Here is a 10,425-nt window from a genome sequence, read left to right on the forward strand (position 1 = left end):
CCATACGCGAGCATGAGAGTTCCCGATTACGTGAAAAATATGACTGAGAATGAGCAGGCTCTCGGTTTTAATTTTGTGAGTGAAAAACGGCTATGCGTAGCACCCGGTGGTGTTTGTATTAGTATGTAATGTGACCTGTGTGGCGTGCGTGTGTGTGTTGGTGTCTGTAGTGCGCGCGTGTGCGTGACGTGTATGCATGAGCATGCGTGGGCGCGTGCGGCGTGTGTTAGAAAACTTCAGTGCAATCAAGTTGGGCTGTCTTTGTTGTAGGATCATACTTGTGTTTTTGAGGAAGGTCAACCTTCAGTTGGCACTTACAAAATCTGGTATTAATTTTAAATGAACCAACCAGAATCCTTTTAGTTGCTGTAGTATTCCTGTATCATGCTCTCAATATCGTTCGATTCTCTCGATAGATTACAATGCGTCGGTAAAACAACTTTTTCTAGACGAAAATTTATTCAACACGCAGTAATCCTAGTATGGTATATCATTAAAAACAGTAAAATAAATTGGGTAACGCCCTCCACGTTATATGTTTTATGTTGAACAGTACTTAGGTTTTTAATGCCAGAAAACTTCGACACAAAAATGTTTTATTTTGCAGTCGCGTGACGAACAGAGGAGAAACAGTCATTTTTAGCGGGCCATAGTAGAAAGTTGATGCAGCAATGCGGCTTAACCGTAATTAGACTGTTTTTGAAGTTCTGTTTTTTGCGTACCATCTGTTACCTACTTATCTAGTGTGGTGCATTGGTGTCTTGTCGCATGTAGAGGTATCTTAGTAACTAATAACTAACGTACTTCGGGGTTGCTTTGGCTTGTTGTATAAAATTAGTGATCAGGTAATGCATATGGCGAATTATTATGTGCGGTGTTTGTCTACTAGCGTTGAGTCATGGCCTTGAGTTTTAGAGCTCCGGCCTTTGAGCCATCTTCTGATGTTATATTTCGATAGTCTAAACACTTTGGCCTTATTTTCTTGGGCCGTTCTGAAAAGTTTCGACAAGTGCATGCCAGTAATATATATATATATATAATATGTATAATAGTATATATGTATATTGAAGTACTAGAAAGAAAGCATGTTGCCAGGCCAGGCAGTGAGCGTATAAGCAGGCTATTGCGGTGCAGGCGGTTTAGCAGCCGGGTGGGCATTTCTGAAATATGTCATCGCATTCGGCGGCACAAAAAAAGATCGACACGCGTGTGCATATATACCTACAGGGAGCTCGAGCGAGAAGTGTCGTGGGCGCGTGCCCTGCGCGCGGGTCACTGGCAGCAGGATCAAGCCCTTCACCTCCCACCCCACCATCACCGCCGTACGCTATAGTATATATATATATATATATATATATATATATCAGAAGTAGATAATAGGGAATTATAATTGGGGATAATAGGGAATAATTCCCTATATATTATTATTATATATATAATAATCGCATATTATTTGATTTTATATCAGAAAAGAGAATCGAATGATTCGATGCATCATTCGATGCGTGAATCGAATCATTCGATTCACGCATCGAATCATTCGATTCTCTTTTCTGATATAAAATCAAATAATATGCGATAAATCGAATGTTATATGTGATAAATCGAATGTTATATTTGATAAATCGAATGTTATATGTGATAAATCGAATGTTATATGTGATAAATCGAATGTTATATTTGATAAATCGAATGTTATATGTGATAAATCGAATGTTATATGTGATAATTAAATCGAATGTTATATGCGATAAAATCAACCATAAAACAAAAATCGAATTATGACACAAACAACATGCCATAGGCCTGGCAACATGCTTTCTTCTAGACTAATTATATATATATATATATATGTTACCATGTATATATATTACTGGCATGCACTTTCCAAACTTTCAGAACGGCAAGAAAATAAGGCCAAAGGTTTTAGAGCTACGAAATATAAATAAAGATGCCAAAGGCCGGAGCTCTAAAATCAGGCCATGACTCCAACGCAGTAGACAAACACGGCACATAATAATTCGCCATATGCTATTACCTGATACTAAATTTTATACAACAAGCCAAAGCAACCGAGTACGTTATTATTAGTTACTAGATACTCTACATGCGACAAGACACCAATGCACACACTAGATAAGTAGGTAACAGATGGTACGCAAGAACAGACTTCAAAACAGTCTAATACATTAGCCGCTTGCTGCATCAACTTTCTCATGGGCTCTAAAAATGACTGTTTCATTCTGTTGTCAAGCGATGCAAAATAAACATTTTTGTTTCGAAGTTTTGGCATAAAAACCAAGTACTTTCAACATAAAATATAATCGTGGAGGCGTACCAATTTATTTACTGTTTTTAATGATTTAACATTACTAATACCGTGTGAAATAAAATTTTCGTCTAGAAAAAAGTTGTTGTACCGACGTTGTAATCTATCGAAGAAATCGAACGATATTGAGAGCATGATACAGGAATACTAACAACAACTAAAAGATTTCTGGTTTGTTCATTAAAAAATTTAATACAAGTTTTGTAAGTGCCAATGAGGTTGACTTCCATCAAAAACACAAGTATGATCCTACAACAAAGACAGCCCAACTTGATGCACTGAAGTTTCTTACACACACGCGCACGCGCACGCATGCATGCATACACGCACGCACACGCGCGCACACATACACACGCACACACACAGGTACATACATATACAAACACACCGTGTACGATAGGTTTTTCCTCACAAAATAAACCGAGAGCCTCTCACGTTACCAACTAGTACTAACAAGACCGACATATAAGCTGTATACATGCGCAGCTGTCGAAGATACTGTCGATTGTATAAGACCTATTCTTACTGGCAAAAGAACATTAACTAACTATTTGCTGGCAACACGATTCGCACAACTACATTGTTGACTAACTTAATTATCATTCACAAATTGTACTCATGCTGTTGTTAGAAAATCAGAGTTTTTCTCCATTTATATCAGTAGCTCAATAACGTGCTCTTCTATGCAATGCTCAAATACTCGAATATACAAAACAGATCTTAAACAAGTAAAACGTCAATAAAAACAAATATAAAGCAGGGTTTCTTATACATAAAAGGCACAGTGGCGCACCGCCGTTGTCAAATTTAACATCGCCGTTGTGAAAATGTTCCTGTATTTACTGATAAGTATATCCTGTATCTATATACCTATAAGTATATCAATACATCCTGTATTTACTGATAAGTATATCCTGTATCTATATACCTATAGTATATCAATAAATCCTGTATTTGAATCCATCATGCGCATTTTTTCCCCAAACTGGCCATTACCTCCTTTGTGTAATTTTCCCTTAGAAGAAACCCTGTAAAGCCACGAAATTTCAACTGAATTCATTTATACAAACCCTCAACTGCCTACTGATTACCTTAGACTTGGTCCGTTGTCATTTGCCGAAAAATTACTCGCTTGGTAACAAAACAAGAGGAGGTTCATACGCACAGACAAGCGCCTGCCGACTGTAGAACCAGAAATCCTCGCCTGCCACTCACTCCACACACGCGTACCAGTGCCTGCCTACTTCCAATGCTTGGCAAAACCTCGGCTGGAAGAATTTATTTATCGAAACTTCTATATTTCGGATGTGGATAAATACTGCAAACCAACACACGGCTAGAGCTGTGACACAAGCCTGAAGCCCTGGTGCTGCTGTTGCTGCTGCTGCCTCATCAATGAATGCCTGCACGAAGAGGCAGCTCGTTCTATAACCGACACCAGCTGCCGCGGGTAACGTGAGAGTAACATTCTCTTGATTCTATGTCAGCCCTACAGAGCTGCTGCAGCCAGTAGTGGGTCACTACATCTATGCTTGTCTAGGGGGTATGGTGTTAAATGTGGGATAACTAAAGAGCTTAATATATAACTTACACTATGACGAGTTGATCTGGTGGCATATATATATATATCAGGAGTTCCCTATTCTCTACTCCTGATATATATGTATGTACTGAAACATACATATATATATACAGAGGTATAACATCATATGCCATGGCTATAGATATAATATAAATATATCTATACAAATGCACTGTCATGACAGACAACACATTATTAAAATACCAGCTTATATAACATAAATAACTAGACAGAGTGCACTCACGGAAAGTGCATACCTTCGCCAGAAACATACGCCATACGCCATACGACTCACGAACACACGAATAACCCACGATACACGCCAGTGTACTATCGTAGCTCTGATAGAAGTGAAGAGATTGCTTAAGCAATCGATGATTGCTTAAATGCTTATAGTATAACATATTAGTAATAGTATTAACATAATAGCAACAGTAAAGTAACTATAGTAGAAAATTATCTATATTATGACACTACTGATACGACATAGGACTCACGACCACACGAATAACCCACGATATACGCCGTAACGCCAGTGAAACATCCATGCTCCCATGCAGCGTAGCTCCCATGTAACATGTATGTGTTACGAGCTGGCTCGCTGCCTCGACGCGCTAATATCGATCGCGCGAACACACTAACACACTAACACACTAACACACTAACACACTAACACACTAACACACTAACACACGAGACCGATCACATAACCTCCTCCAACTCCGTTGGGTGGAGGTAATGAGCTAGCCTATGGTGTGACTGGTTGGATGTTAAACAATATGCATATGATTCTGTTTCAGTTGCATTCAGTTCACTATAGGTTCTATCAAATTGGAGGAATACTTACCTTGACATAATTTATCAACTCTATCCTATGTAATAGCAATATTGGTAACCAAATACACAACAAATCAAAATTAAAGATGTGTGTCTTTGCAACTAATGTAACTCATACAACTTGGAACTCGCTACCACTGTGGTGTTAGTTAATGACAGTAAGCTATTTACAGTCACTGCTAACGTCAAGACCTTGCCAAACAATGCTGTTTATAACATTCAATCCTGATAGTTTTACTTTCCAAGAATAAAACTCGAAATAAATGACCAAGTTCTGAAACAGGCAAATAAGTTGGGATAACACCGGAAGAATGTGAATAGACTTCTGATAATAAAGTACAAGCATAAGGAATATATACATTAAAACTTGCATGCAACTTTATAGAAATTGTCCTACAGTTGTTTAGTGTATACTGCTATGGTACACTGAAAAAGTGTAACCTGTGTACATTGTGGCTCTTGAAACTAACAGGAACTCCTGTTACAGAGTGAAGTGCTACACAACACACTATGTCCAATGTAGCCCAATCAAGCTGCGAGACTCATGTCGATTCACATGTCTTTCATTTCATATTAGGTGCGACCTTTTCTGGGAGATATTATCATAAACAGAGGTAGCTCCAAGAAACGGCCATAGATTGATGCACGGAAAAGCATGTTCATTAACATTAGTCTGGCAGCCTGCTACACAGGTACTTGAAACATTTCAATAATAAAATGATGGTAAACAAACACAAAATGTATTTGCTACCAAAATGTTTCTCTACTCTCTTTCACCTATTATTAGTAATAATTTCCTGTAAATACCGTTCAAAAACTCATTTGAAACACACAACTTCAACACACACATTCCACTGTGCACAAACATAAGAAATATAGCAGTTGGGAAAGCATGAACGTCAAATTCGCACTTGCATTCACTTCTTTTCACACCATCACAGCAGAAATTCACAACCAACTGCTTCCATCTTGGTATCTATGCATAGCCAAATGCTGACTTGTTTGAATTGTCACCCTTGCAATTTGGTACAACTTGATTTACCCAGAGATTACCCCCTGACACTCCCTAGATGCGCTACTAGATTGTTTGGCCTATGAATGTAGTCGTGTGTGTGACATCATCAGGGGCGTGTACAGGATTTGTACCAGGGGGGGGTCTAACCGTAACCCCAAACGTACGGGGGGTCCAAAATTAAATTAGACCCCCTTAGATGCTTGGTGCGCCGAGCAGGGGGTCCAGACCCCCTGGACACCCCCCCCTGTACACGCCCCTGATCATTCCTGAGCGAATTATGTTGGCTTGGCTTGGCGGGGCTCGCCATTGAGCTCAGAAGCACACAGAGCTTTAACCCACAATGCAATCCAGCGCCATTACTCAAATAGTTGCTCCCATTTGCATTGACATGGAGTGGGAGTTTTCTGCAGGAATTCACCAGATTTCCCTGGGTAAAATGTATTCTACCCAAGTCAAGTGCAAGGGTGATAATTCGAACAAGTGAACATTCAGCTACGCGGAAGTGAATATGGAGACGTAGTGGTTTATTTCTGTAGATGCAAAACAGCAAGATTGCGAATCCCACTCATGCTTCCCACCTCCTCAGTATTGCGTGGTGTCACAAAGCGGCATGCAGGAGTTCCTTCTGCCAATGTTAAGAGCAATTTAACGCATGTTACAGGAATTATGAAGGCAAAGAGAATACAAACATTTAAAACTTTGGGCAATAATTCGTGTTATACCAGCATTTATTATTAAACTTCCATGGTGTCTTGACCTTACTACTGTCTGCTAAGCTATCATAGCGCCATTGAGAATAGAGGCCTCACATGTAGACTAAGAGGTTTTGAGTTAGAGTACATGAATTAATGCCGTAGTGGCTGGAAGTATGGCTGAGGTTCTATGCCCCAGTGGTACTGCGAACGTACCCTGGGACGTCCGGGCTATACCGGAACGTACCCTGGCACTAAAACTACTTCACATAATAGCCGGACCGGACCCGCTCTACGCACTAACGACAGTCTAGGGAGGCACGCCGACGCCTACTCCCTAACCCTAACCCTAAACTCTACACCCGAACCCTAACCCTAACCATATCCCTAACCATATCAGCCAATAGTACCAGGTACGTTCCGGTTACGACCCGTTACCCAGTGGACGGGCCGGCAGTACCCTGGGGACATAGACCCTATGACGGAAGTAGGCGCCATCTTCGTGAACCCCTTTGGCGCGATTTTTGAGGCGAGGCAAGTTCAACTTCGGATGGTAAGTTGACAAGAATGTTCATTTCAAGAACGCTACCAATCTCGATCAGGTCTAGCCCACAGCAAAAACTCTCAAATGTAATTATGCCCAATCGGTATTTCGAAATCTGCCGCCATCGCCCGACATCTTTGCGCTCGTATAAGTAGAAAAAGCGAAGGACTGCCGGACCTCCAGCCTCTGTAAATTAGAGAACGGCTGCCGTACCTCCACCGCGCAAATTACAGAATACGGCGGCGTACCCACGCCACTAGTCACTGCAAGGAAGTGGCCATAGACCACTCAATGTAACTATTACTAAAACGGCTAGTTGGGTGGGTTACATACTATATTACCAATTAGCTGAATGAAGACTAATACGAGCGTACCCTAGGCTACTTCAAGTTTCAACTTGATTCATGATTGATTACCGTACCTCTGTAATCTGTATCTAAGGTAGTAGCTCTAGTACTATAGCCCGCGTACAGTGCGCTGGGCATGGCAACTTACGCGGCCTGAGAGTATATAGATACAATAATCATAATCTAACCCAAACCCAAGAGATAAACCTAGATAAGAAACCTATCCTCTGGGCGGTTACATTATGTATCTATAGAGATATTACTATACTAGAGCTACTAAGGTACATACACATAATGTAACCCAAACACAGGATAGAGCCAACGACGCATGTGTTAGCAACTAATCAGTTACTTTCACAGTTTAGATGAAGTAATGGAATAAATTTATGGAATATGTCGCATACCTGAAGTTGAAGTTGAAATAACGTTCATCAGCTCGCCGCAATCAACTTTGTTTTGCTCGCGTCCCGATGCAGCAGAGAGCAGAGAACTCTTGCCCGCATCTATTGTACTGTGCAACAGATTCCTGTCAGGGGCAAGCACAGAGCGTGCGCAGAGTACCAATAAGTTACACCCCTTACAAATAACAACAATATTATCTATTGTCGTTTATTTTTTGGTAAAATGGGCAAGCAACATTTTTGTACTATGTCAGACGTGTTGCTACACTCTTTCGGCTATATTGTCGTTCTTCTACTTCATCCCAATTGCTGTATGTCGCGGAGACTTCAACGGAAAATGCATATTGTACACAACAGGACACTGGGATGAGACTACGCCTACCAAGCCTCGTTATATCATTGGTGACCCCGACTGGGGACCGTCAAGCAACTGCGGTTACGCCATTTTTATGGGAGTAATATTAATGTTGCTCTCCATCGTGTTGACCTGGAGAATGGGTGTTCTTTTGCTAAAGGAAAGGACATAAGTCTGCTACGCAAATTTGTAGTGGTCTTCAGATCTCCCTAATCTTTGGCAGCCTGGCTACGGGACGAGCCTATCTAAGTCTCGAGGCACGCGTACGGGAGTGCCATTCGCTTCATACTTGACGAGACAAGATGCGCGAGTGGCCGCCAGATTGCGAATAAACGCCGGGGAAATAAATTCACACTGAGATTTAGCAGAGGCTATAACCCTAACCCTAAACCTAACCCTAACCCTAACCCTAACCCTAACGCCAAAAAGGGGCTTCAACGACCGACGGCTATCGTACCCGTAGCCACTGCGAATATTGGTTTGTATTTATTGTATCATGTATATACTATATGAATGTATGTATGTACAGTAATCGTGTAAATAACCAACAAGCTACGAAATCAAATACCTCTACATACATACTCACACGTACTGCACATATAAAATACGCAGTGGCTACGGGTACGGTAGCCGTCGGTCGTTGAAGCCCCTTTTTGGCGTTAGGGTTAGGGTTAGGATTAGGGTTAGGTTTAGGGTTAGGGTTAGGTTTAGGGTTAGGGTTAGGGTTCTAGCTCATCTAAACTCTCAAATTGTCAATTTATTTCCCAAGGCATTATTTCGAAATCTGGCGCCACCGCCGCCATCTTTGTCTCGTTAAGTATGAAAGCGAATGGACTCCCGTACCCGTAGCCTTGAGACATTAAGATACGGTTACCGTACCCGTAGCCACTGCCTATAAAATATAACAGCTGTCTCTATAATACCCCGTATACAGACTGCAAAATTTGAACCTACATTAAACCGGTGCGGGTTAGGCACGTGTCAAATCGTAGTGTACAGAATGCAAATTTCATGCTACATCAAATGAGTCATCAGTTCTCAGTTCAGCTTGCTACGTCACACCGCAGACAGCAACGTGATATAATTAAGGCTGTGCGCATGCGTATTGCGGTTTAGCGCCAGTTTTTTGGCATGCGTGTTGCATACAGACTCGCACGCAAGCGGGCTACCTTGGACCGGGCTAAGTTATCCCGGGTTGTTGCATACAGACACAGCTTGGTGCGGGATAACTTATCCCAGGCTAAGTTATCCCGGGCCTGGCCCTCCTTCATTTGCGGCGCTAAATTGGTGCGGGCCAACACATATTTGGAGCGGGATAGCGTGTACACACTGCAAAAATTTGACGCGCACCTGGCGCACACTAGTTTAATACCATATCAAATTTGTAGTCTGTACGGGGTATACTCTTTGCTTCACCTCTGCTACCACACATGATGATACAACTTGTTGCTCCTCTATGTAGTATGATTTGAAGTTTTAAACCTCTACATCATCCAAATATATCCATCCAAATATATCCAAAATCTGAAAACATGATAAAGTTTATATTCTCATATTTATGGTATATGCTACTAAAGTAATTACACTAGCTGACCAGGGGTAGAATTTAACTTTTGAAACCACTCGCAATTTTTTGCGAGTGGGTCAAATTTCAACTCGCAACATCCGAAACACACTCGCATTTTTAATATAATTATGTTTGTAGTGTATAATATGCTTTAATTAACACTTTAATTAAAAATGTTATCTTTTTAGTTACTTTATAAATGTTTATAATGTTGAGACGGCTTTATTAAACAATTAAGGCTACAAAGCGTGAAGATAGAATACTCTCGGTTGCGGGCGATCGCGCGAGGTTTATAATCCTTACTCAGTTTGTAGACAGTACCTGTTTATAATTTTGCAGAAATTAGTTGGTCTAGTTCCGTTATGACTTTTGTTGACAACTTGTTACTTTTAAAATGCCTGGATATGGGATGTTCGATTTTGATAGTCATCACAACAGATTATATGTCACTCTCACAAAAATGCAAGTGGTTATAAGTACTACTCGCAATTTCAGAAATCCACTCGTATTTTGCAAGTGTGCGAGCGTTAATTTCGAACCCTGAGCTGTGTAATTACTTTAGTAGCATATACCATAAATATGAGAATATAAACTTTATCATGTTATCATGTTCATCGATATATTTGGATGGATATATTTGGATGATGTAGAGGTTTAAAACTTCAAATCATACTACATAGAGGAGCAACAAGTTGTATCATCATGTGTGGTAGCAGAGGTGAAGCAAAGAGTATACCCCGTACAGACTACAAATTT

At 40.7% G+C, this 10,425-nt stretch overlaps 2 protein-coding genes across 2 annotated transcripts in view; one reads left to right on the forward strand and one right to left on the reverse strand.

The window, feature by feature from the left end:
* Window positions 1-7,835, reverse strand: part of LOC106809299 (leishmanolysin-like peptidase) — a gene marked incomplete at its 3' end in the record, with an annotated part of 27,490 nt that extends 19,655 nt beyond the window's left edge. The window contains 1 exon segment of the mRNA XM_014812340.1: window positions 7,752-7,835.
* Window positions 6,632-10,425, forward strand: part of LOC106809293 (transmembrane protein 179-like) — an 8,135-nt gene continuing 4,341 nt past the window's right edge. Inside the window, exons 1-3 of the mRNA XM_014812326.1 lie at window positions 6,632-6,656; window positions 7,757-8,266; window positions 8,392-8,401. Of these exons, the coding sequence (XP_014667812.1) occupies window positions 6,632-6,656; window positions 7,757-8,266; window positions 8,392-8,401 (545 nt within the window). The remainder of the gene's footprint in view (window positions 6,657-7,756; window positions 8,267-8,391; window positions 8,402-10,425) is intronic.

Source organism: Priapulus caudatus, unplaced genomic scaffold (assembly GCF_000485595.1).
Source record: "Priapulus caudatus unplaced genomic scaffold, Priapulus_caudatus-5.0.1 Scaffold343, whole genome shotgun sequence".
Lineage (NCBI taxonomy): Eukaryota > Metazoa > Priapulida > Priapulimorpha > Priapulimorphida > Priapulidae > Priapulus > Priapulus caudatus.